Source organism: Mus pahari, chromosome 20 (assembly GCF_900095145.1).
Source record: "Mus pahari chromosome 20, PAHARI_EIJ_v1.1, whole genome shotgun sequence".
Taxonomy (NCBI): domain Eukaryota; kingdom Metazoa; phylum Chordata; class Mammalia; order Rodentia; family Muridae; genus Mus; species Mus pahari.
In genome coordinates, this window is record NC_034609.1 from 47,952,206 (window position 1) to 47,977,845 (window position 25,640).

At 46.5% G+C, this 25,640-nt stretch overlaps 2 protein-coding genes and 1 pseudogene across 3 annotated transcripts in view; 1 reads left to right on the plus strand and 2 right to left on the minus strand.

The window, feature by feature from the left end:
• C20H1orf131 (chromosome 20 C1orf131 homolog) overlaps positions 1 to 16,513 on the minus strand; it is an 18,616-nt gene extending 2,103 nt beyond the window's left edge. Inside the window, exons 1-5 of the mRNA XM_021219950.2 lie at positions 16,395 to 16,513; positions 14,643 to 14,959; positions 1,223 to 1,279; positions 576 to 671; positions 372 to 458 (exon numbers count right to left, since the gene is read on the minus strand). Of these exons, the coding sequence (XP_021075609.1) occupies positions 372 to 458; positions 576 to 671; positions 1,223 to 1,279; positions 14,643 to 14,959; positions 16,395 to 16,482 (645 nt within the window). The 5' untranslated portion in view covers positions 16,483 to 16,513. The remainder of the gene's footprint in view (positions 1 to 371; positions 459 to 575; positions 672 to 1,222; positions 1,280 to 14,642; positions 14,960 to 16,394) is intronic.
• LOC110337188 lies at positions 4,682 to 6,313 on the minus strand (annotated as a pseudogene). Its single transcript, XR_003842629.1, has one exon. The product of XR_003842629.1 is annotated as a tropomyosin alpha-3 chain pseudogene (transcript).
• Positions 16,481 to 25,640, plus strand: part of Gnpat (glyceronephosphate O-acyltransferase) — a 25,544-nt gene continuing 16,384 nt past the window's right edge. Inside the window, exons 1-2 of the mRNA XM_021219949.2 lie at positions 16,481 to 16,828; positions 24,554 to 24,736. Of these exons, the coding sequence (XP_021075608.1) occupies positions 16,754 to 16,828; positions 24,554 to 24,736 (258 nt within the window). The 5' untranslated portion in view covers positions 16,481 to 16,753. The remainder of the gene's footprint in view (positions 16,829 to 24,553; positions 24,737 to 25,640) is intronic.

Sequence of the window (25,640 nt, forward strand, 5' to 3'; positions counted from 1 at the left end):
AAAAAAAAAAAAAAAAAAAGAAGGCAGAGGCACAAGACTGACAATTTTAAGTCAGCTAGCTACATAGTGAGACTCTTACAAAACCCCAAGGACTTGGCTGTAGCTTCCCTCACTGCCATGGCCCCTGGAAGACAGCCAAAGCTCGGCACCAACCGACAGACACTGTGGCAATGCCAATGACCCACTGCCTCAAGGCCAGCCTTGCCTTACCCATGACTGGGCCGGATGCCTCAGCAGGCCGGATGAGCTTGGCTGAGATAAGGGGGTGGGGAGGGCATATATGGGGCAATGCTGGTGTTCTGACTGCTCGGCAAGCTGAGAGGGAGCGCCAGCAGGCAGCCCCTGAGCTGGGGCAGCCAGGCCACACCTACCGCTCTCTTTTCTTCTTCCACTGCGATCTTCTTCTCTTTGATTTGTTTCTGCAAAACCTTGTAGTTCACGTAAGTATTCTTGGGAGGCTGAAAGGAAGGAATAACGACATCATCAGTTTCTATTCTGCAATAATAAAAGAGCAGTTCCGGGCCCCTGGGCTGCCCCCCACCCCCGCCTGGTCACAGTGGCAGCCCCCTACTCACCTTAGCTCCCAGCATGATAGCCCGCTCCCGCTCCAGGACTCTTTCTTTTCCTTTGCCATAGCCCGTGATCCCAAAGCGGTGAACTTCCAGACGAGCCTGGGGAATCACAGCAGTCAGACCCAGAGTGTCAGCCTGCCCGCAGCCTCTCAGCCGCTCGGGCCCACAGAGCTGCTGCAGCCGAGGAAACACCGCCAGGCTCTTGGACTGCCGCTCTCAGTACTGCCTCCTTGTTCCCGCTCACAGCTGAAGCAATGGACTATCTCTGCATGAGCTGTGCCAGAGCTGGGAGTCAGGCGGCACCCTGTACTCTAACTGCATGCTCCTGGATACTCTCCACCAGCCCAGTGCCAGAGGGGCAGCCACTTGGAAGAAAGCGCCTCTCCAAACACGCTGCCCACACAAGTCAGACGCAACTGTTTCTGGAAGAGGCAGTTAGCAGCTCCCACTCTCAGTGGCTGACTCCTTCCTGCCCTTTTCTCAGACATCTTAGTAACTTGGGGCACCGTGGACACATGTTCCCGCCTTTCTAACTTTCCTGCCTGGAGACAAGACTCTGCAGAAGGCTAGTGCCGCATTAAAGCTGTCAGTTCATAATTAACTCTAATGAAAGCCTTAAAGAGGAACTAAAAGCTACCTCAAATGCTTACCTTTTCTAGGTTAAATTCCTGAATATCCACATCTTTTTCAAGGACCTTTGTTTTATTCTGCAAAGAAAACAAATTCCTATTAGAAACTACCAATTAGCCAGGAACAGTAGCACATACCTGTAATCCCAGGAGAAAAGAGGCAGGGAAGTGGCTACTTCCTTGAGGCCAGTCTGGGCTACACCACGAAATTCTGTCTCAAAACAAACAACCCAGCACCTACATGTGTATGTGTATGAGATAAAAATAAAAAACCAAACAGAAAATATTAAGTATTGGAGAAGATGTTGAGAAACCGAAACCCTTATACTCTAGGCAGAAATGCTAAAGGAGCAGCAGCAATGGGCAAAGTGTGTCACCTCCTCAGAACAGCAAGGACAAAGTCTGCCGGGGCTTGCAATGGTATCTGTACACCAATGTTCACAACAGCTACGAGGGCAACCCAGATGTGTGCTAACAGATGAACAGGTTAAAATGTGGCTTACACTCAGCTTTAAGAGGGGAAACCCTGGGTTAAGGTATAGCTCAGTGGCAGAGTGCTAACCTCACACACAATAAAGAAGACAGCAGAACATGACATATACCATGTCATGAAGAACCCGAGGGCACTGTGAAACAGACCAGTCACAGAGGACAAGCAGTGGCTCCATCCCGCAGGGGGAATTGGCATTTAAAAGAGAAAGCACAAGACTCCCCAGATGCCGGAGACGTAGGGAGACCACTGTTAAAGACAAAAACATTTGGCCAACAATAGTCACCATCTAGTCCTAGGGCCCATCTGTCACAGCAACAAGAGCTGTAAATTCCACACAGCCTCTAGGAAAGATGTTGGTGGACAATGGGACCAGCTAAAGTGGCTGTCCTGCTTTCTCAGGGCACAGTTCCTGCCCTGTGTAGGCAGGATATCCAATCACAATGTAAATCCCATGTCCCCTGCTTTCTTCTCCATATGGGAGCTGAGCTCCTGGCTCAATGAACCTGTCTGTGGCCCACTGAGTTGCCCCAGATCATTTTCTTCTGTGTGAATTTGACTTAAAAAAGACAAAATTGCCAGCTGTAACTGCAGGCCTGTAATCCCAGCACTTGAGAGGCAGAGGCAGGAGGACCTCTCGGAGTTTCAGACTAGTTGTTCTATACAATGAGTTCCAAGACAGTCAGAGGTACATAGTCAGCCTGCCTTGGAAACAAAACAAAACGAAACAACCCTTCTGTTGTCCCCAAGAAAAAATTATCAGTGGAGTAATGAGTTGATTCGGCTTTGGGTAACATACTTCCCACAGAGCCCAGTGACCTGGGTGTATTCCCCAGGGTCTGACACTGTGAAAGGAGAGAGCTGTCCCCTGAGTTGCCCTCTGACCTCCATACATGTGCACTGTAGTCTCCATACATGTGCACTGTAGTGCCCACTACCACCTGCACAAATAAATAATACGTAATAAAAATCAGGATAAGACTTGCTCACTTTGGCCAGTGTAAAGTGCATCAATCAGATGACTCTCTTCCTAAAACCTGACCCCAAGGGAACTCAGAATGAAGTGGGTGCACTAGATAAGCACTCTGCTGTCAGGACCTTTTAGCAGTGACCTGAGGAGGTGTCTTCAGGTCTGGAGATGCCTCCAACTCCTCCCACTGGTCTTATCAAAGGCCAAAGAATCCATATAGCCTGTATTCCATTTCTAAGTAGCAACTAAGTACATGGCCTGGAAGCCAGGGAGCCTGGGGTCACATCTACAACCCTTTATCTGAATGGCCAGGGTCAAGTTCTGCCTACAGTGCTGTACACTGAGAAGCACAGGCCCCATCAGCACACACCTCCATGACAGCAGGGGTACATGCACAGGGACATGCCTGGTGTGTGCAAGAGGGGTCTGTGGATAGGAACAAGCACAGGCACATGGGGAGCAATGCCAATAGCAGGGGCAGCTCCTAGAGCAGTCTGGGAAAGTGCACACAACCATGCCTTGCTTTGGCCCATTTCATCTAGGTCATCAAGGGGCCTCTAATTCCTAGGGGAGTAACAGTGGAGACCAAGCAGCTTGAGAGGGGTGCAGGGGACAACCCCACTGACTCTGCCCTCCTCTCAGGGAGCTGTACTCCCATTAAAGGACAGGCTTTTTCATTTGTTCCCTAAGCTCCAGTCCAGGCCACTCCATTTCAAACCCAGACTGCTGAGTGGAACCCATCACTCACTTTGTGGATTATAATTCATTTGCCACCCAGGGTCAGCATCCTAAAAACATGAATCAGACCAACTCCTGCCTGGTCTTTGCTACTGTGTGGGTTCTTCTCTTTCCTACCCTCTAACTCCTCTAAGAGATTGGAGAGAAAGGAATGTAAAGGAGGGAGAGAGGAAGGGAGAGAGAGAGAGAAGGAAAGTCCTCTAAATCTAATTTATTTCCCAACTGTTCCTCCCAGTTTTCTCCCAACCATTCCTCCCTCAGTTTCCCAAAAATCCCTTCTCCCAGTTTTCCCAATACCAACAGCTCCAAACTAACGACTGTTGTAGCCTTCTGCTCAGCTCAGCTCAGCTTCTCTTGGCTGAACTGTCTCCTAACAATATTTTCTGCACCAATTGCCTTTTCCTCTCACTTGGCTAATTCAATCCCCTTTCGAAACCTCTGCTCGATTTTTTTGAGGTAACCAACACTGTAGGTCATAGGGTCAAGCAGTTCTAAGAGCTAAGAACTCTTAAAGGGCCAGTTGGCTAGCAACTAGGGAACCTTATAAAGCCCAGGCACACCAGATAAATCCCACTACACTCCCCATTTGCTGTGGCTTCTAAGTCTGCAGCCTTGAAGCTACCCCGGTGTCCCTGTAGCCCTGCTACTACTGCTGTCAGATTGCTTCTCCATTCTTTCCAGGGTTCACAGACGTCTGCTGGGATCTTTCAGGTCTCTCAGGAGCATACTGACAACTGAGACAGAGCCCAGCAGCAACACGTATCCTCTCCCTGCCATGTAGGCACCACTTCCTGAACCTTTTATATTTCCTCAGTAATGGTGCTGACTCTCTACCCCAGCTCTGAGCCTGTAGCCCCGACATGGGCATGCAGGATTTGGTATTTAACACGGTTTTTTTTTTTTTTTTTTTTTTTCCTGATCGTGGAGGGACTGGTTCTTTATTTCAAAATGTCACTTGTCAATATTCAGTATCAAAACAGTTGCACTACGGGGTTCTCTTTCCCCGGTCGGAGGAGAGTACAAACAAGCCAGGAATCTGCAGGGTACCCACCTAACAGGCCGAGAAGAAACCACCTGAACATGGCAATTGGGTGGGGACACTTGAAAGATCAGCACACCACTAGGCCACAGACTGCAAAGAATCCTCACAGCCAATGGCTTGGCCAAGCTAACCCAACCCCCCAAAATTTCAAAATAATATAAAAATCTAAAACGTTTTTTTTTTTCCTTTTTTACACATAAGCTATTCAAGATTTCTCCAGCACTGACTGATACAAAGCACAATGAGATGGCGCTTTAGAGACCACAGCTTCAGGAAAGGGTGATGAGATGATGTTCATGTGGCTAAATCAGTGGTACAAACATAATTTTCCTTTCTCTGACTCCCTTGGGGGCAGGTGACCTCTAAGAGGTCACCACAACACTAAAGGGCGGCATGATCCATCTTTGAGCAGTTAGGAAAGGGGTAGAGCTGCGACAAGTTTGGGCTCAGGGCTGGGGCTGAAAGGTAGCATGCTTGCCTAACATGCATGAGGCCCTGGGAGGTGGGGCTGTCTCAGCCGTCTCAATGTCTTATTTGGTCACATCTGATGGAAAAAGTACAAAATAAAAATAAGTGTAAAGTTGTTCAAAGAAACCAAAGCTGAAAACTTTCACAGCCCGGAACAGTTTTTTGTTTTTGGCTAACTTTCTAGAATCCCCCTGTTGTTTGGCTAAGACTTGGTGCAGAGCACTGAGGTCTCCCACAGGAGCCTGCCTGGGCTCTGCTGGCTCTCAGGAAGGCAGGCCCAATTCTGGGTTTCTCCTCCATGGTGAGACAGTATCCAATGTGCTGCTCCAAGCGGCAGAAGTGCTTGGAATGTTAAAAATGGTTGCTAAGACAAAAAGTAATCACAATGTGTATATCACAACTGCATTGAAGACACTGCATTGTGCTCACATTCCCTTAAATATTGTTCCCAAAGATGTTCAGCCCCTCCAGCTGGAACTCTGGGAAGAGGCTGATACAGTTTTGTGAAAAAGACAAGAGGGGTAGAGGGGGTGGCAGGAGGGAAAGCAGCCTTCAGTTAAAAAGATCAGCCCTCAGTGTCAAGGTCAGCTTCAGGAGGCTGGCCTCCAGCGGAGTCAAGGTCAGAGGGAGGAGCAGCTGCAGGGCAGGGATGGGGGAGGTCTACATCTCGTTCAGGTCCAGCAGGGTCTGGTCTAGCATCCTCTGTGTACAGAGATGCTCCTCTTTGGTGCACTTCAGTTTATCTTCCAAGTCATCAATGGTCTTCTCCAGTTTGGCTACTGATCTTTCAGCAAACTCAGCATGGGTCTCTGCCTCCTTGAGTATATCAGTAAGAATCTTTATTTCTTTATATTTGTCTTCTTTTTAAGAGTACTTTTCTTTAGCAGCACTCAGACACTTCAGGTTCTGGTCCATCAGTCTGATCTGCTCATCCATCTCTCGGCAACGGGACTCTGCCAGCTCTGCACGTTCCTCCGTGCGTTCCAAGTCTCCTTCAATAATCTCCAACTTACGAGCCACTTCTTCATACTTCCTGTATGCCTCTTCTGCAATGTGCTTTGCCTCCTTTAGCTGGATTTCCTGGAGTTCCATCTTTTCTTCATCTTTTAGAGCCCGATCTTCAATCACCTTCATACCTCTCTCACTCTCATCAGCAGCCTTCTCTGCTTCCTCCAGCTTCTGCAAAGCAGTGGCAAGGTGCTCCTGGGCACGGTCCAGCTCCTGGATCCTGTGGTTCAAGGAGGCCACCTCAGCTTCGGCCTGCTCCCGGGCCCACCTTTCTCCCTCCACTTCCCGCTGGAGGTGCTCGGCCCTCTCCTCTGCATCATCAGCCTGCTGCTGCAGAACCTGGATCTTGCGCTTTACCGCCTCGATGGTGGTGTTCCTGGCCATGGTGCCCTACCAAGCTGCTTCTGTGGCCAAGTGGCCATGGTGCCCACTGTCGCTGCGCTGTGGATGGCTCAGTACCACAGGAGAACAAAGTCCTCCTCATAGGCCGGTTAGTGGTTAGGTACTAATGGTCACTGGCAGGAGAAGTCAGTGGCTGGTCCAATGTTTTCAGAAGACCTCTCCCGCTCAGCTCTGAGCTTTATTCGTTTTGGTGGTATGCACAGCTTTTCATTCCCCATGGAAATACAAACAAATCCACATTCCCAACACAAAACATTTGCTGACTTCCATTCTGATGTTAACACATCCTTATAGTATACAAACTGACTTGATTCCAGTTTTTTCTTTTACTCAGTGTCTCTCAGATGCTGTTGTTGTTCCTTTCTTGCTAATGTTTAGAGAACTGAAAGTTAACAGAGCACTCCTGGTCTACTCTGGGGAGGGGAGGTCTTCACTCTTTACTGAAAGTTAACTGGCACCATTAGTCTACGCTGGGGTCCTGACTTTATAGCTCACACCATCCTTCTTTAAAACCTACTCGGTCAACCCTTTTGGATTTTTCCAAAAGCAGCTACAAACAACACAGTGTTTAATGAGGTCAGAAAAAGCAGGCTCTCTTGCTCTTATGATTAAGTCAGAAACCTTTTCTATATGTCTTTCATTTTTTACTTTGTTTGTATGCTAATAAGATTCATTCTAAAATACTATCTTTCCTTTGCATAATGAGCCCAGTAGAAGAATGACTTGAAGGCAAAATAACCAAAATACAGTCTCCAATTTGGGATCTATGTGATCCACACATGAATCTTGAAGTCTCTTTTCTACTGAAGTTGACTCTCTGCTTCCTTTGTTAGCTGTCTAAGTCGGAATCTCCTTGTAATGTTTGAAACAAATTATTTAGCTCTTTAGTAATTAATCCAATGGTGGGCTGTAGCCAATTAACATCTCCCATTCTGTACCTTCTGTGGTTAAACTTTTTGTTAGACTTATTTTATAACCTAGATAGTGGATAGATCTCCTTTCTGTACTTTTTCAAAAGCAATCTGCAAACCCCAACAAGGCAAAATTCTTTGTTTCACCAAACATTTTCTCTCAAGCATCAGAATCAGCCAACAAAATATCACGTATGTAATGGTAAATAATGGATTGAGGAAATTGCCTACAAATGACTCCTAGTGGTTGTTGCACAAAATATTGACAGAGTTGGACTATTTAACATTCCTTGTGGAAGTAGTTTCCACTGATACCCTTTACAGGTTGAACATTATTATATGTAGGCACTGTGAAGGCAATTTCTTCCTTATCCTGCTCTTGCAAAGGAATAGTAAAAAAAAGTAGTCTTTTAAATCAATTATCATAGGCCATGCCGTAGGTAATAGAGAAGGTAAAGGAATTCCAGGTTGTAATGGACTCATTGGTTGGAATACTCTATTCACAGCTCTCAAATCTGCTAACATTCTCCATTTCCTCAAGGCACTGTGAAGGCAATTTCTTCCTTATCCTGCTCTTGCAAAGGAATAGTAAAAAAAAGTAGTCTTTTAAATCAATTATCATAGGCCATGCCGTAGGTAATAGAGAAGGTAAAGGAATTCCAGGTTGTAATGGACTCATTGGTTGGAATACTCTATTCACAGCTCTCAAATCTGCTAACATTCTCCATTTCCTCAATTTATTTTTTTATAACAAATACAGAGGAATGCCATGGGCTGGTAAACTCTCCTATATGCTCAGCCTCCAGCCGCACTTTGTACCAATTGCTCAAGTGCTGTAATCTCTCCTTTCCTCAGGGACACCGTTCTGCCCACGCAGGCTTGTTAGTTTTAAAGTTGTATTTATCTGTGTTACTTCACGTATACAAATGCTCTGTCTCTGCACGTTGGAAGATGGAATCTGAACCCATTACAGATGGTTGTGCGCTATCATGTGGTTGCTGGGAACTGAACTTAGGGCCTCTGGAAGAGCAGTCAAGTGCTATTAACCACTGAGCCATTTCTCCAACCCATTAGTCAACCATTTTAAGGATAAGGCTACTGATAAATAATTTCAGCAATATCTGCCCCCCCCCCCATAAATTTGAAAACTCAGTCCCTGTTGTGTCTTTTTTTTTCCCACAACCTACACTCTGTGGTTGTTCTGGATGACATTTTTCAACACTGTTCCCAGAAGCATCTTCCATTTCGACCCTTGTTTTAGGGTTTGTCACTGGTATTGAGGGCATGTTAATCTGAGTTCCCCACTGCTGTAATAAATCTCATTCCCATAAGTTCAAGGCTATGTCAGCCACACAAGGCCTCAGTGTTCCCTTCTGGCCCCACAGACTTAGCTCATCACAGACTTTGTTTTACCTGAGATAATGTTTTCAATTCCAAGAAACTGGGTACAAACTATGTGAAGTGGCCACTCTGAATTCCAAGGTTTTTGTGAAATGATAATATAATACAGCTCATACCCATACCCACCCAACTTCTTATTTCAATGTTATTCACTTGCAACTTTAATTTTGGTCTTCCTATCATTAACAATTTTTCACCATAATACACGTTTTCCTGTACTTCCAAACCCTCCCGATCTTAACTCTGAGCAGCTTTGCCCTGATATAGGGAAACTAACAGCTGAGCAGCCCTACCACCTGTGTTAGCCTGCGTCTCTCTTTTTACATAAGCCATTACTTCAATTTCTCCTTTGAAATCATCTATAATTCCTGGATGCACAATGAATCCTTGTGAAGTTAAACTCTCCCTTCCTAAGATCATCCTTACTGTCCCTGACGGCAAAGAACCATAAACTCCAGTGGCTATTTTATAACTCTGAATTTTGGGGGATAGTGTTAAGATGTTTATCCTTGGCCAAGTCTAGAGCAGTACTGTCTACATCAGCATGCGTTAGATCTGGAATACTTGGTTGAGGTGGTTTTCTTAGCTTCTATGTTTTACTGCAGGACCTTGAGCTAGCCCCCTCCCCCCAATTTATCCATTTTTTTCCCCAATAGCAAGAAATTGCCTTGGCTATCTCTCTTGGATTAACTGGTTCAATGGCAGCCCTTGCCACACCATCTATACACTCCTGGAAACCTAGGATTTCTTTTTGGTTTATATCTAGAAAAACTATTGCCCTTAGAGATGCATTGTTCACAATTTTGTTGCAAATGATCCTATTTTCCACAACTAAAGCTCTGTGGACTTTGAGATCTGAGACTTGTATCAGCTTTTTCATAATTTTGTTGTAAATGAACATATATCCCACAGTTAAAATATTATATTTTGAGATCTTGAACCTTTAGCTACAGCTTGCCCAATCATGGTGGCATTAAACACACTAGAATCAATGTTGGTGGTCTCCTGTATCCACTCTTCAATGGGTGCTACCCTCGCCTTTAATGGCCCAACAACCTTTGTGAATTCCATATTTGCATTTTTCAATCCCAAGGCCTCAATTAGCACTTGTTTCACATCAGGTCTGATATGGCTTTGTTCACAGTTGAAACTAATCTTTGTTTAAAAAAAAAATCATTGAAGGCTTCCCTGAGCCTTGTATAACTTTTGTAAATGATGTGGACTTCTTTCCTGGGTCTTCAACTTTGTCCCAAGCTCTTAAACCTACTAAACGGCACTGTGAACCTGTTCTTGTATATCACCAGAGCAATGTTCACCGATCAACTTGTCCCTCCCTCACTACAACGTGCTGTTCCAAATTCCTAGCATCTTTTTTTTTTTTTTTTATTATTATTTTCTTTATTTACATTTCAAATGCTATCCCGAAAGTTTCCTATACCTCTCTCCCCCACCTCTGCTCCCCTACCCACCCACTCCTACTACTTGGCCCAGGCCTTGCCTTGTGCTGGGTCATATAAAGTTTGCCAGACCAAGGGGCCTCTAATCCCCAGTGATGGCCGATTAGGCCATCTTCTGCCTAGCATCTTCTTGTTGGGAGCCATCTAGGAGAAGCTAAAAGCTAGCAGGTAATCTTCCTGAGTCGGCTCTGCCATGGACTGCAAATCTGTTTCACTTCTTTAGACAAGGCCGAGAAGATTACGTTAGGAAAGATTCCTGCTTAATAATAATATGCTTTTCCTATATATAAACTTAGTCACAAAAATTATGGTTTTTAACTTTCGATGAACCTGTTGAACGAGTGGACAGATAATGAATGTTTAGCCAGATAATCACTCCTAATGGATGTCCAGATGCACAGTCTCTGTTGTAAACTTCTTGTTCAATTTATGATTTCAATTTATGTTTGAACATCTAGTGAACTTCTGTATTAAAAAAGGGGGGGAATGCTTGGATAAACCATGTGACCTATTCTCCTTGAAAAGGTACAAGAGCTAGGAAAGATTACATTGGCGGGCGCAGCACTGGGAGGAAGGGCACTGAGAGCATTATTACTGTTACCTCAGAACAGGAGGAGAAAGCAAGATTAGAAGAAGAGAGCAGAGAACTTTTTAGAGAGAATTTTTGTAGAAACTTTTTAGAGAACTGAAGAACTTAGAAATAAAGGCTAAAATCACTTTTCAAAGTGTCCCTTTTCTTCCTGTAGCTTCAACTAGCAGGCTAGAAGTTAGAGCCATGCAGTTCCTGCAGAGACAGAACAAAGGCTACTTTACTTAATCCCCCACTGTTTTACTATGAGGTACTAAACACCAGAGACTGAAGTTTTCTGGCCTTAGAGGAACTCAAACAGATCAGCTACCACAGCAAAGTGACTTAGACTTAAGACAGGTAAGTTTTATTATTAAACAGCAACACCAAATATCTCTCAAGACCAGGTCTTACTCCCAACTATGTTCTTCCCCCTCAGCTATCTTCAAGAGAGAACCAGAAAGGAATGTCCGAGTTGGTCTCCCTGGCATCTTCTCTCCACCATGACAACAACTGCAACCGAGGACCAGCCTCTAGCACAAATGTTACCAGTCTCCTCCAGTCTTGTGAATAATTCTATTTTGAGTAGCACAACTATTTAGAGTTTGTTTCCCAAAGGGGGAGTGCACCCCAGAAGACATCATCGCCTCTTTAACATGTTTTAGGTCCTTCATTTCTACAGGACACCATTCCACTTCATCTTAACCTTGTGGATTATCTCCATTAGCAGGCATAGGCTGTTATAACTATGGGAAATGCTGTTGGTCAACATGTAATGGGGGTTTAACCCTGTCCCCTGAAAAGGGCTGTCTCATCTAACCACCCTCCTGCTTTTCCATTTCTGTGGCTTGACTGCCCTTTGACACAGTTCCTTTTCTCTTTCTACCTAGAAGAAACTCCGTCTCTCTGGTTCAGTCACTGGGAATGCACCTATTTGTTCTCCTGTTTCTTGCCATTTTTTTTCTTCCATTTTTTGATTCCCAAGCTTCTCCATTTCTATCCATAATTTGTCCAGTTGCTCAACCTTTTAATAAACGAAATAGCCCCAAAATTTGGGAAAACAAAACCCTGCTGCTGAAAACCACAGGGGTATATCCCAACTGCAGTCTCTGCAAACACAGAGAGCTTTTAGAAACAAAGTACCCACTCCTCCTCCTCCTCCTCCCTTTCGCTGGAAGGTACCCGCGATCAAACCTCCTACTCTGCACAGCTCTACACTGAGGTCTACTCTGCACAGCTCTACACTGAGGTCTACTCTGCACAGCTCTACACTGAGGTCGCTACAGCTGGTCTTTGCTACTTTCTGGGTTCTTTTTTTCCCCAAGCTTTTATCCCCTCAACCCCTGGCGCATTTCACCTAACACTAGATAAAGGACCATAGAGGACAGAGAGAAAGACACAGAGAGAGACACAGAGAAGACACCAGAATTTAACTGTTTTCCTATCCGTGCCTCCCAGTTTCCAGCCCAGAACTTGTCTTGGCTCGTTATTTCTCTTACCGTCCTTCCCATTCATCCCCAGCTTTCCTTTCAGGAACCCAGGAGCCCGTGGCCGCTGGCGGCAACTGTACAGCTATAGCACGGCTACCTGTTGGCCTCACCTACTGAAGTCTCCCCCTTTGCTTGGCATCCCAGTCTCAGGCTGCAATGCTGACACTCCACAGCCTTTGCTTGTGTGGGTGTTTCTCAAGGGGTCACCTCCTGACTCCTTCACTGCACACACATGCACACGCACGAGCGCACACATACATACACACACTCACTCACACGTTCTCAAAGGGCAGAGAACATTTGGACAAGTGAAAAATATAATCAAGTTTAACAAGTTCAATGCACAGAGGTTCCTGAGATAATCCAAGGACAAGGAAAATACTCTCGAAGGGGTTAGAGAGACAACCTTGCAGCCTGCAGGCATTCTGTTCCTGATGGATGGGAAAACCCAGACTCACACGTCGCCAGCTCTGTCCCCATTCTATTAACAGACCAACCTTCCACTCTAGGAAGGGAGAAAGAGTGAGCACAGAAGATGCTGGGCCTGAGAGACATGAGGAAGTAAGGAAGAGTGCGGAGACAGAGCGTATTAGTTTTGAAACCCGTTTAACACCAAGAATATTTCTTTCATACTTCCCCAAACTGGGCACACTAAGAAAGACAAATTCTTGTGAGCTCCTAAAATAGGAGGAGATAGCCAAGGGCCATTCCTTAGTGCAGCTATGACAGGTCCCAGTGCTAGTATCTGAAGCAGGAATAGGAAGCTGACTTAGATCCATCCGGAAAGTAAGAACAGGTGTGACTGCAGCCTGGCATCCTAATGAGCCAAAGAAGAGCTGTGAGCAAGCCAGGTATGAAATGGCACTTAGACTCAAGAACACTAACAGGTTTGTTTGTGTTTTGCAGTACTGGGTATGGAACCTTGGAGCTCCCGAATACCAGGCAAGTGCTGTATCACTGTTCAAGTAATGCTGCTTAAACCAGTAAGAAGGTGGTAAATGAGAGCCAAAACACCCATTCATACAGCCATGAAGAACAACACTGCTGACCTGTAGCTATCAAAAAGATAGTGGTCATGCCCTAGTCTCAGAAATCTGCTTATGGGATCTTCTGGGGGGGGGGGGGTGAGGAACATCCTAGATTTCGGGGAAGTCCTGCAGAGACTGCAGTTACTCCACCATCCACCAAGGGGTGCACAGATCCTCCCGGTCAGAGGCAGGGAAGCTTCCCTAGTCCTGAGTCCTGGAAGGGACTGCGGCCCTGCCATGCTTGGGTTTGGATTTCTGGCCTCTACAACTGTAAGGCTGGTGATGCCTCTCCGTTGCTTTGTAGCACTCTGTGGTAATCTAACAGCTGCCTTAAGACAATGAGACAAATCCCATTTTCCTCCCTTCCTTTCTCTTCTTTATTTTATTTTATTTTTCTTTAGGTTTTTTTGAGACAGGGTTTCTCTGTGTAGCCCTGGCTGTCCTAGAACTCACTCTGTAGACCAGGCTGGCCTTGAGCTCAGAAATCCGCCTGCCTCTGCCTCCCGAGTGCTGGGATTAAAGGAGTGTGCCACCACTGCCTGGCTCTTTTGTTTTTTCTTTCTTCTTTTGATAGATAAAGGTTTATGGGACATGAAGAAGGCTAAAGAATGGCTAAATCTCTGGATTTTAGCAATGAATTTTAAAAAATCCATTAGTATATTCTTGTTGCAAGGAAATGGGAGGCAGAGAAGACCATTTGTGGGAGTAACCACTTCATCTTAAAGTGAATTTGAGATAGGATTTACAAGTTATCTGAAGGAGAGTGCTGCACAGGAAAACAGTCACTTTCCCATCAGATTGTGAGTTCACGAGCAAGGGCTGATGTACACTTTGGTCAGCAAAGTGTTCTGTCCTAGAATAGCTGTGACAATGCTATGTCCTAAAATAGCTGCTGGCACACAGCAGGCGTGGCAGAGAGAACTGGTTTTCTTCTAAACACTGATAACCAAAGACTTATTAGGTAGGAGGGTAGCTAAGCAGGCCTGGCTTTATCAAAGTCCGAAGCCTTTCCTTTTGGGGAGGTCAGGCTGGCCTTGAATTCAGAGACCCACCTGCTTCTGTCTCCTCCCGAGTGCTGGGACTAGAAATGTAGTCATATGGCTGGCAAGCCCTGCAACTGTTAAGACAGCCTTGGCTCCTTGATTTGCAGATGGCTACCTCCCAAGTACTGAGCAATCAACACTAAACTGATGAGAGTGTTTCCATATACCTATGCCTCGAGGGACTAACATCATAAATTTACCCACTGAGCACAAACATTAACAAGATTTATAGTGCCCACTTTCCTCTGGGGAAGATTCGGGTTTGGCAATCTTAGTTGGCCTACATGATGGGTAAGAACCAGATGCTAAGTCCTATGAGTCATTTATCAAATGCTCGGTCCTAAAGGACGCCCTTGGGCCCCAGGTTCAGTCTAAGGTCAGCGAAGCACCCGTACCACACAGGCATAAGCCAGCTGATCCATTACCTTTGCCGGCTCATCTTCATCTGACTTTAGTTTTCTCTTTTTACTTTTGCTTTGAAACTCTATCACTTCCACTAGCTTGCTGCCGTTCTTTGGGGGAGAGAGGGAGACTGCAGGAACTTCTGAAGGGGCGGCGGGAGCAGAATGCAGTTCTTCTCTGAGCTTCTGGAAAAAGCTGGAAGCACTCTCCTTCTGACTTTGTACAGGGGAGCCAGGCAGAGGAAGCGGTTCTGCGGCCACATCTTCTATCGTCTCCGAGCCTCTCTTCTTTGCTTTCTTCTTTCTGATCCTTTTCTGCTCTGTTTCACCTTCTGTCTCTCCTGTTCGTTTTAACATACAAATAAATAAATAAAAATTATCTTAGTTTTAGTTAATGCCAATACTGAAGGAATGCCACTTTGCATGTGGCCCAGACACAGGCATCCACTCATGTACACAAAGAAACAAAGTGCTTAGGGCCAGGTCTCATGACTTCATGATCTCTAGGACCCACACGGTGGAAGGAGAGAACTCACTCCTGTAAGGAGGTGTTTTCTCACTGCACATGGTGGGGTTGACACATCCACACATAAATACATAAATAAAGTAACCGGAAAACACAAACACTCGCAACACTTTCAGAAATCTAAGTCCTGCCTTCCCTCCCAGATAGCTGTATACACCTCTGACCCTTAGTAATACAATTACGCTAGTCCTCACACCCGGTCCTTAGCGCTATCAATGCCATAGTTCCCAGAACCTATATTGAAAGCATTTGCTTCTATACTAGCACGTCTTTTTAACACACTGCAGGGTTACAGGTATATGTCCGGGTCCTTCCTGATTTCCTTCAGTTTTGGATTTAAGGGGAATCCAGCTAAACTGCTTTAATATGAGTATCTTTACTTTCTACTCAATTTCTCATCTTCAGTTTGTTTCTTCTGCTCAGACTCTCAACAGAAACCTGAAATTTTAACCAGGATTCTAAGCCTCAGTACTGACCTACAGTAATGGGCACAAGAGCTTTCTGAACACTAGCTGTGCACTTGTGGCCAATGTAAGTCTGCCAGTAAAGATATAAAAATGAATAGGTAGAGTCCAGGTAGCCGGAAGTAACTACCGTAATGGATTCCTGCATGTGTGCACATAAACAGTATCTAGGATTTTAAAAATTAGTCTTAAAACTTCTGAGAGTCGGAGGCCAAGTGTTGTCTGTCCTCCACTCCGTGGACACGGAGAACCTAAAACAGACAAGTAAACTCGGCGCAGAATGTGACATCGGGCCCCAGACCTTGAGACTCGAGCTCTTCAGGAGAACCTTTACAAACGTGGGTTGCTCTGACAGTTAATGAGGGAAACACACAAAAAGAATGTACGTGTACACCTGGTACATTCTTCCAAGTTCTAAGCTTGCTTTTTTTTTTTTTTTTTGAATCGTGTGAATTTTGAGCAACCGCTGCAAAATAAACACAATACAGCGTTTGTTACGAGTCTGGTTCTAAAAGTCAGGCAATCTGCGTGAGTCTTCAGCCTGCCAGTGCCTGTCCTGCGAGAGGCCTGCCTGCCTTTAGTAACCAGCTCTGACTTTATTTTCCCGCACAGTGAGAAGGAGAGCAAAAGGTCGGCCAACAAGTGGGGGAGAAGGTCCCGGAGAGGGAGGCGCCGCAGGGTAGAGCCGGCCCCGCATGGCTCCAGGAGATCACGTGGGCCGTGGTCCCGCCGCCTCGGGATGCGTTTCGCTGCCTTTGGCCGCCTCCTCCCAGGAGCTACGCTCACCCAGGTCGTAGAGGGTCCGCAGCACGGCGTCCAGGAGCGCCTCCGAGCCAGGAGGCTCAACGGAGTCCGAACCGTGCTCCGCCGCCATGGGAACCTGCACGGACCCCACCCCGCCCCCAGATCCGGCACACAGCCCACCACTTCCGCTTCCGGCGCGGCTTCTGCGCGTGCGTCACGGGCCCTGCGCGGCCTCGGGCCTGGTTGAGATGGCGCTGCCCGGGGTCCCGTGCGGAGGCCGTACGGAGTGCCACTGTCCTGGGCGGACGGGAGCCGCCCCGTTCGAAAGAACCGCCCCCAGCGGCTGCACCACAGCCGCGTAGCAGACCAGCCCAGGCCCCGCCCGGGACGGCAGCCGCGCCATGGACGTTCCTAGCTCCTCCAGCTCCCGATTCTCGGTCGGCTCTGCCAGCCCTAGCAGTGTGCTCCTCTATGCGGTAGGCGCCCGGGGGACCAAGGCCCAGGGCGACGTCGCGGGAAGGACAGAGCCCCCCCCCCCCGATCCCCTTGTCCCCTGCCCACGACTCTTGCTTGTCTCAAAGAGCGGGTCCTAACCCAGGTCTGAACAGGGGTTGGATACATGGCTTGGTATCCACGGCAACCATGTGTCTGCGCCTTGGTCAACGTGTCTGCTTTTACAAGTTTGTATCGATGGCGGTTCCTCTGCCCCTTCTCCCCGTCAGGCCGGGAGCCCCCGCACAGTACAATGAGGGGAGCATTAGATGTGTGGGCAGAGTTCTGCCTGCTGAGTAGTCCTGACCTAGCCCGCGAAGACTTGGGTCTCCACCTCCCGCCTTCCCCCTCCCAGCCCCCTTCCTCAAGTATTCCTGGAAGAGAAAAAAAATATGCGGCTACAATATGCGCGTAGAGTTTTTTGTTTTGTTTTGTTTTGTTTGTTTTTTGTTTTTTAAACTCTTAATTTAGGAAGACTTGGAACCTCAGGAAATTACTGTCTTCTATTCGTTATGTTTGCACAAGTTTCTGAATAGGATTCCCATTGCCACTGGTTTCTGTCCAACTTGCCTTCTACACCCCACCCCACCCCCTCCTTCCTCTTCTGGTTTTAACTGGTGGTTTTCCCGGTTTGGTTTCCAACGGAGTGCTGGTCACTTATATTCACGAGCAATTATCAAGGTGGAGACTTCGGGTGCTTTCACTCCGTGGGATTGCACAATTACGGGTGGGGTGGGGTGAGAATTTGCTTATTTTTATTTTATGTGTATGAGTGTGCCTGCATGTGTGTATGTGCACCAACCACGTGGTGTCTGGTGCATCAGAGGCCAGGTGTGAGACTTGAGTTACAAATTGTGAGCTGCCCCAGTGTGGGTGCTGTAAGGAATGACCCTTAATCCTTGTGCCATCTCTCCATCCTTGGAGGAGATTTTTTAAAAAATCTTAATTATTTTTGAAACAAGATCTTCTTGGTTTGTTCTCCAGCTTGGCACTAGCTGTGAAACCCCAGGCTTTCTGGATCTTGCATTCCTCATGCCTTCACCTTCAGAAAGCCAGGATTATAGTCTACACCACCACTCTTGACAAATAGTGCTTTTCAAAGGGTATTTCCATGCTGTGCCCATTAACACCATTTTCTTTTCTCTTTCTTTCTTTCTTTTTTTTTTTTTTTTNCGGAAATCTGCCTGCCTCTGCCTCCCAAGTACTGGAGTTAAAGGCATGCACTATCACTGCCTGGCTTCTTGGTTTGGTTTGGTTTGGTTTGGTTTAACACCATTTTCTGATTTGAATCCAGTGTAGCATTAGCTTGTGTAGAAAGATCAAAGAGGAAAAACCACAAAAGAGCAAATTAAACGACCCCCAAAGACCAGTATCCCTACCTTGAGATTAGCACAACATTTGGAATGTGGGCAAACTTCTTAAGTTCCATAAGAAATTTAGATTTATGATTGATATGAACCTTAAAGCCTATGGCTGGAACCTCTCTCACTGACTTCACTATTCAGTTCTTCATCATCTTTAGCTTGTTATTCTAAAGCAGGCACATTGGAAAAGAAGAGTGTTCTAATAGTTCTAACTTAAGCTTCTTGGCCTTTAAATGGGTTTGTGAATTGACTGGAATTTTCCTTGTATGTGTTAATAAAAGGAGTTGGTTTTTTTTTTTTTTTTTTAATGATGAAATTGTCATCAGCTTTCTGTGTGGATAAGTAAGGCATTGGCCGTGAGCATCCCCACTCTGGAGGCTGGACAGCAGCCTTTTTTTCCCCTGAGACAGAGTTTACTCTGTGTAGCTGAGGGTGCTGGAATGTGCTCTGTACACCAGTTTGGCTTCAGACTCTGCTAAGAGATCTGCCTGCCTCGGAGGGCTGCGATTAAAGGTGTGTGCCACCATGTGGTGGTACATTTCTGGCTCTGCAGCCCGTAACAGTGGTTCTGGCTAATGCTTGTGACCGCACAGCTGGTGACCATGGTAGGCGACTTGAGGCTGCCTAACTTCCTCCACCACACGCTGTCTGTCTGTGCGATAGCCTGTCTAATCTGTAGTTCTTCAGTGATATACAGGTATTGCTAAGGACGCAAACACTAGGAGTACCTGCAGTCTCCAGGTTTTAGTCTCCGTTCCAAAGACTGCTTCGCCTCTAAGCGCACAGGATATAGTAAATGCCAACACATAGTCGGGTCAGGTGGGATGAATAAGGGCAGCGATTAAAGCACCAAATGTTGGAGTCAAGGGAAGAGACGTCAGGTTGGTTTGGGCACTGGGGAAGTCTCCTAAAAGATGATACCAAGTCTGAGTCCCTGGGAGGCGAGGACTGCTGCAGGGTAAGAAAGTCACAGCCTGTTTGCCAGGGGACTGATTAGAGAGTGATGGAGAAGGCAGGGGACAAAGTTAAGAACATAAGCAAAAGGTATTGTCTGAAAGAATTTCATGCTGGTGGTGTCACAACGCCAGTAGGCAGAAGGCTGAAGGAGGCAGAGGCAGGAGGATCATGAGTTTGAGGCCATCCTGGGCTACACATTTTGGGGCTGGAGAGATGATTCAGCGGTTAAGAGCATTGAGGTCCTGAGTTCAATTCCCAGGAACCACATGGTGGCTCACAACCATCTATATTGGGATCCCATGCCCTCTTCTGGTATATTTGAAGACAACTACAGTGCACATATACATAAAATAAATAAGTCTTATTTCACATATCATGGGTATTCATGGATTTTATAGAGGACTAATTTTTCTCTGCGTTTATGGTCTAGAAAGTCTAAGAAAACTACTAGGCTTCTGGCATGATTGTCTGCATTAGTGAGGTCTTCACTCTAAAGAAACTCAGGGTGGGGAGGATGTGATGCATAGCCACAGGGATCAGTCAGGACAGACAGCTGTCCTAGTGCACAGAGTCTGGGAAGCACAAAGCATGAGGATTGTATTCACAGGTTATCCAGGGCAGAAGATCCTTGGCACTGGGAACCAGTTGTATCAGGACCTAAGGAAAGTGGGGGCAGTCTGAAGTAGGCGGTTGGGTTCCTGTGGTTTGGCAACTGGGCAGATGTTGATCTCTCAATGATAGGAAATACAGGGGAGGAGCAGGCTTAGTCAGGTAGAAAAACACTTTGGGTCTAGGATGTAAGATTGTCAGCTGTGGATTATCATGATCTGGATCAGTTATATCCTAAATGTTTGGGAGGCATCCAAGTAGAGTTAGGTATGTGGTACCCAAGCAAAAGAGGAGAGTGTGACTGAGAATGTGGATTTGGCAAGTCCTTGGCAGGTAGGATGCATCTGAAGCTAGCTAGGAGTGCACTCTTCCAAAGAGACTGTATGTGTGCACGTGTGCGTGTGCATCCATATCTATGTCCCAAATGCACAATCCAGATGCTTGGTTGCATGTTGAGAGTCCAGTGAACAGTCCAGGCACTTGTATATCCCTTCTCAGACTGACCTGGCCTGGCAAGGGCTCCTGCTCTGATTCACTGTTTAGTCTTGCTTTCTGTGTTTCACCACCATGGCTTTATATCTCACAGGAAGGAAGTGTGTTGTCTCTTCAGAATGTTCATGGTCACTTTTAATATCAAGGACCCAACGCAAACATTGCCTGAACCACTTAGTATGAAGTACTTCCTCATTAACAGCCTACTTTATCTCCTCGAGCTCATTCTGTGGTGGGTCACAACAGTTATTGTACTGGCTGGCCAGGGCTGATGGTTAAAGATTCAAGGCATTTGTAAGCCTATTGGTAAGACAGCCATTAATGAAAACCAAAGTTTAAGTCACTTAAAATTACACTTACATATTTTCTACAAAATAAAGGTAAGTATTACCCAGCGCCATTTCCTAAGTGTTTACTGAACAGCACTGTTACCTCTGTTGGAGAGGTTTCCTCTTAGGGAAGGGTGCACTCCTGTATCATCTGGTCCTGCTTTGCATCTTGGCCAGTGCTAGAAAGGTATGAGCTGACCTTGATGAGAGTACATTTGTCACAGAGTGCCAAAGCCTGGGCCCCACTGGAGGTCACTGACCAGCACTCTGCCTGCCAGTGGAGTCACTCCCACCTGAGCTTGTCTGTCTTTGCTGAAGGGCATGTTTCTCTCTGCAGTGTCTGCTTGCCCTGTTAGTGCTGCATTCCCAGCCTTTAGCAAAGGGCTGGTGCAGAGAGCTCTGAGGGGCCACTTGCTGAAGGCAAGCAGTGGAGAGGGAGGCTCTGGGAGGGCCCAAGAGACAACCTGAGGTGGGGAACACGCTTCAGCCTGACCTTCCTACTGGATTATCATTTGCACTGTGTTCTTAGGTAAGTAGCCATTCAAATGTGTTTGCTTGCTGGCGGTAATTACAGCTCCTGCATGTTATAATCCTTTGCATAGGAGGGGCAGGTGGTAGGTGTCATGCTGACTTGAGTGCATAAAAAGATGTGCACTTTACATTACAGACTAGGGAACAAGGGGATACGGGCAGAGGGGTGGGAGAGTTGTCATATCTATTTGTCAAGCTTGCTATCCATCCATCCATCCATCCATCCATCATCTGCCTGCTCCCCTGGATTTGGGTTCATAGTTGTCCTGGATTCCACTCTCAACAAGTTTCCCAATAATGATGACATTGTCCTTTTTAACTCCTAAGGGCATGAATAGGAAATTTCTAAGATCTTACTTGCCCTTACATTATGTAATAGTAGTTTCCTGAGACCCAAGTTTGAGCTGTTACTTTATTAAGGAGAACTGTAAAGTTTAAGAAGGCTTTCAAGTCTAACAAGCAAAAGCATGTGTTATGTTAGGATGGCTGCACTTAGAAACATGACCAGATGTGGATGTGCTAATGTTATGTCCTGCCTTTGGACATATTGTTAGTATGCATAGATATGCAAGAACAGTGTGTGAACACATATGTAGTAGATGTGACTAGCAGGCTCAGAGAGTCCTGTGCAAGTGTGAGTGAGTCTGGGGAGCTCCAGAAAGCCCCCTTGGGAATGATGCTGAAGTAGGTACAGGAGAGCAGCAGGACCGTCAGACAGATGCCTACATGTCAGAGGATAGCAGCATGGCTTCCTTGGCAGCATAGCACAGTGAGTTTACTTACCAGGGAGTAAACAGTGAGTGAGCTGTGTCTTAAGAGATGGGGGCCAGGGCGGTGGTGGCACACGCCTTTAATCCCAGCACTTGGGAGGCAGAGACAGGCAGATTTCTGAGTTCGAGGCTAGCCTGGTCTACAGAGTGAGTTCCAGGACAGCCAAAGCTACACAGAGAAACCCTGTCTCGAAAAACCAAAAAAAAAAAAAAAAGAGAGATGGGGGCCAGACATAGCAGGTCTTCCTTGACTCTGAAAATGACCTTGGCCTTATTCTAAGTAGATGGAACTCATGTAAGTATTTTAAAAAGCAAAGAACAACCTGTGTTTTGAGCATGTGATGGCGGGCAGGAGGATGGACTAGGGCACCATTTAGGCAGGGATGCCCGTGTGCTTATTGTGTAGGTAGCCTCACTGAGAGTGAGGCCTGTAGACGTTGAAAAGATGCTCTACAGTCTCAAAGGCCACAGTAAGGAGGTTGGGAGGAGTGATGCCCAAGGTGTAGGTGAGATGACGGTTAATAGTTAAGATTTCAAGAGCACGCCTTTAATCCCAGCACTTGGGAGGCAGAGGCAGGTGGATTTCTGAGTTTGAGGCCAGCCTGGTCTACAGTGAGTTCCAGGACAGCCAGTGCTATACAGAGAAACCCTGTCTTGAAAAACAAAAACAAAACAAAAAAAGATTTCAAGAGAATAATCAGGTTGTAGAATCAAGCCAAACAGTGGGCAGGCTTTGGAGAAGTGTGGTGGGAGAAGCGCCAGCAGTGGATTTGGAAGCACGTGACTATTCTCAGCTGTGGTGGGGCAAGGGGAGTGACCCAAGGGGAGTGCATTTGTCTAGCCTGCATGCTGTAGCACCACAAAACCAAACAAAAGAAACCAAACGGCAACAAAATCCAGTGGAATTCATGAGTGTGCCCAGCATTTGTGGAAGGCCAAGAGATGAGGACTGGAGGAGGTGAGCCAGTATAGTTGGTTTTTTTTTTTTGGGGGGGGGAAGTGTTGGAGGGAACTCCCCAGTTTAAAAGTCATTGAATTGGAGGAAGGAGGTAGACTTTTTATTGCTGTTGATGAGAGAGTACTGAATTCAATACCAAAGTCAGGAAATTTCAGAACCATTGGATGAGGGGAAAGAAGACTAGCAGATGCTGGCCCAGCCTAAGCAGGCTCACACTGAATCCTCTGTGGTTGTCTTTAAGAACAGTTGTGCCTTTTCATAGTGGAATACAACCCGAATGTGCCACAGTGAGATTAATAAAGTTAAAACAGAGGAAGACAAAATAATGGAAGAAGTGTAAATGACAAAAGTCAGGTTGGCAGCCTCGGTGTGCGGCTGGTGGAGAGGCGGGTCTCTGTGCTTAGGGACAGGCATTCCTTAGAGTAGTCTCCCCTTTAGGGGGTTACTCATAAAGTTAGATTTTTTGTTTTTGTTTTTTGTTTGTTTGTACTTTGCCTGCATTTTCTGAATTTTAAAGTGAGCTCAAGTCACTTTGGTAATTGAAAAAAATGAAGATGTTATGAAACATGGTAATAATGTAACAATTAGGTTGTTTTAAAACAGTATTTACTCTAAAGGGATAGGAATAAACAGAAGAGATAAATTACACATGGCATGACCCACGGTTTGAATAAGACACACATGTTTCTGTAGTGCTTTGGGTACCTCATGTTGACATGGTGCCATACACATGCATGGCAGTCAGTGTGGAAGCCACAGGTCCCACCAGGCTGTGTCTCTGCGTCTTGGGAGCTGAGGGCCGGCCAGCAGGCAGGTGACCCTGCGTCTTGGGACTCCTGTGGATGGACGGCAGCTGCTCAGAGCTTGCAGTGGGGCTTGTTCTTCAGCAGGTCAAGCTCCCAGAATAGCCCGGGCATTAGCAGCTGCCCGAGCTCACTGTGACCATCATCCCTACCATTGTTAATTAGTTGGTCAGGAAAGCATTGTTGTAAGAGGACCCTACTCTCTGAAGGGAGAGCAAGGATTTGGTGGATGGCAACAAGCTGGGCCCACAAATGCTGAGCGGGGGAGGTGGAGTAGACTCCTTGTTTTATTTGACTTTGTTTTGTTTTGAGACAGTCTTGTGTAGGCTGGGCTGGCCTTGAACCATGCTGGTTTTTTACCCACCTCCGAAGGGCAGGGACTAGAGAGGCTTGTACCAACAAACCCAACTTAGTTTGGGGTTTCTAATACGTGTTTTTATTTTTTAAAGCTAAATAGAGGCAGACAAAATGAATTTGTAGGTGTGGTACTGAGTTTACAGAACAGAAATATGACGGTCAGTAGGCCGTGTGCTCAGTGGGGCAGTGCTTGTGAAGCCTGTGCAAGGCCTTAGGTTCGATCCCTGGTCCAACCAAACCAAACCACCGGCTCACCATTCGTGGTGGCGTGGGCCTAGAGCCCCAGCACCTGGGAGGGAAGATGCAGAGATGAAGATTGAGTTCAAGGCTGTCTTTTGGTACAGGGAGTTTGAGGCCCTGTCTAATAATAACTAGTAATAATAATTGGGTGCCAATTATAGATGGTGTTGGCGCCAACTTTCCTTTGTCTGAGCCTAGTATTAGAACACTTGTTGCACAGTTGTTGGGGCAGAGGGAAGCCTTAGTAATTCTTCCTTTCCCACTAGGCACCTTACTTTCCTTCATTTCCTTCTTCACAGAAAGACCTCAAAAAATGGGATGAGTTTGAAGATCTGTTAGAGGAGAGGAGACATGTCAGTGACTTCAAATTTGCAATGAAGTGCTACACCCCGCCCTTGTATAGGGGAATCACTCCCTGCAAGCCAGGTGACATCAAGTCCATTGTTCTCAATTCTGAAGAGATCAACTATATTATTAAGCAGGTAAGAACAGTTAACTCTACCTGACAAAGATCCAGGTTTTTCTAGAGAATAGGATAAAGAGAGTTTTTAGCCAGATAGATCTTGTCACACCTCACATGAAAGCTTTATGAGAAGCTCTGAGGAATCCTGTGCCTATGTCTCACCCCTGTGTCAGCTGCATTCAAATGTTGGCTGTAGGATCTTGTATCGGTAGCTTTTCAAGAAGCCCATAACTTTGGAGGGGCAGTTTGTTTTCAGAACAGGAGGTCAGAGGGAAGGTTCACGTAGAGTGCTGTACGGGTTCAGTCTGACCAGCACGGAGGACAGAAACTGGGGAATCCAGGGAACTCCAGGGCGAGTGGGGCTCAGTGGGACTGGGAAGCTCTGATGCTCACCTTGGGTGTGCCATGCAGATGGGGTGCAGGAGCACTGCTCAGGTTTTACTTTAGATGTGGACCTTGACCCACGCCCTTAATCCCTGTGCTTCGCTCAGCCGTTGTCACCATGGAAACGCTGTCGGTTCTCTGTGGTAAGCCTGTTTCATGAATGAAGCAAGTTTGCTCACCGCTGCATACCCAGGGACAGTCCTAGAGCACCCAAGGCATGTTTTACAGAGAGTTAACTCCAGTTAGGCGTGGCTGTGTGGGATGGGGTGGGTTCTGAGAGACACGTCATGATGTGGAAGCCCCATGGCATCCTGATGTGAAACTAGGAACCAGAGAGCTCCACAGGCCAGAGGCCTAGGCTAGGTGGTACGCATATATGGTGGAACTATTATTGCTTCTTGATCCAAGGTGAACAAAATGTAAGATGAAAATCAGTGAGAAAGACCGTGATTCTGTCTGTCCCTGAGAGGGTCCCTGGGGAAGCAGCATACTGCTTGTTTTGATTGGGTTCCTTTGCCATGCTAGGAATGAAATTCAGG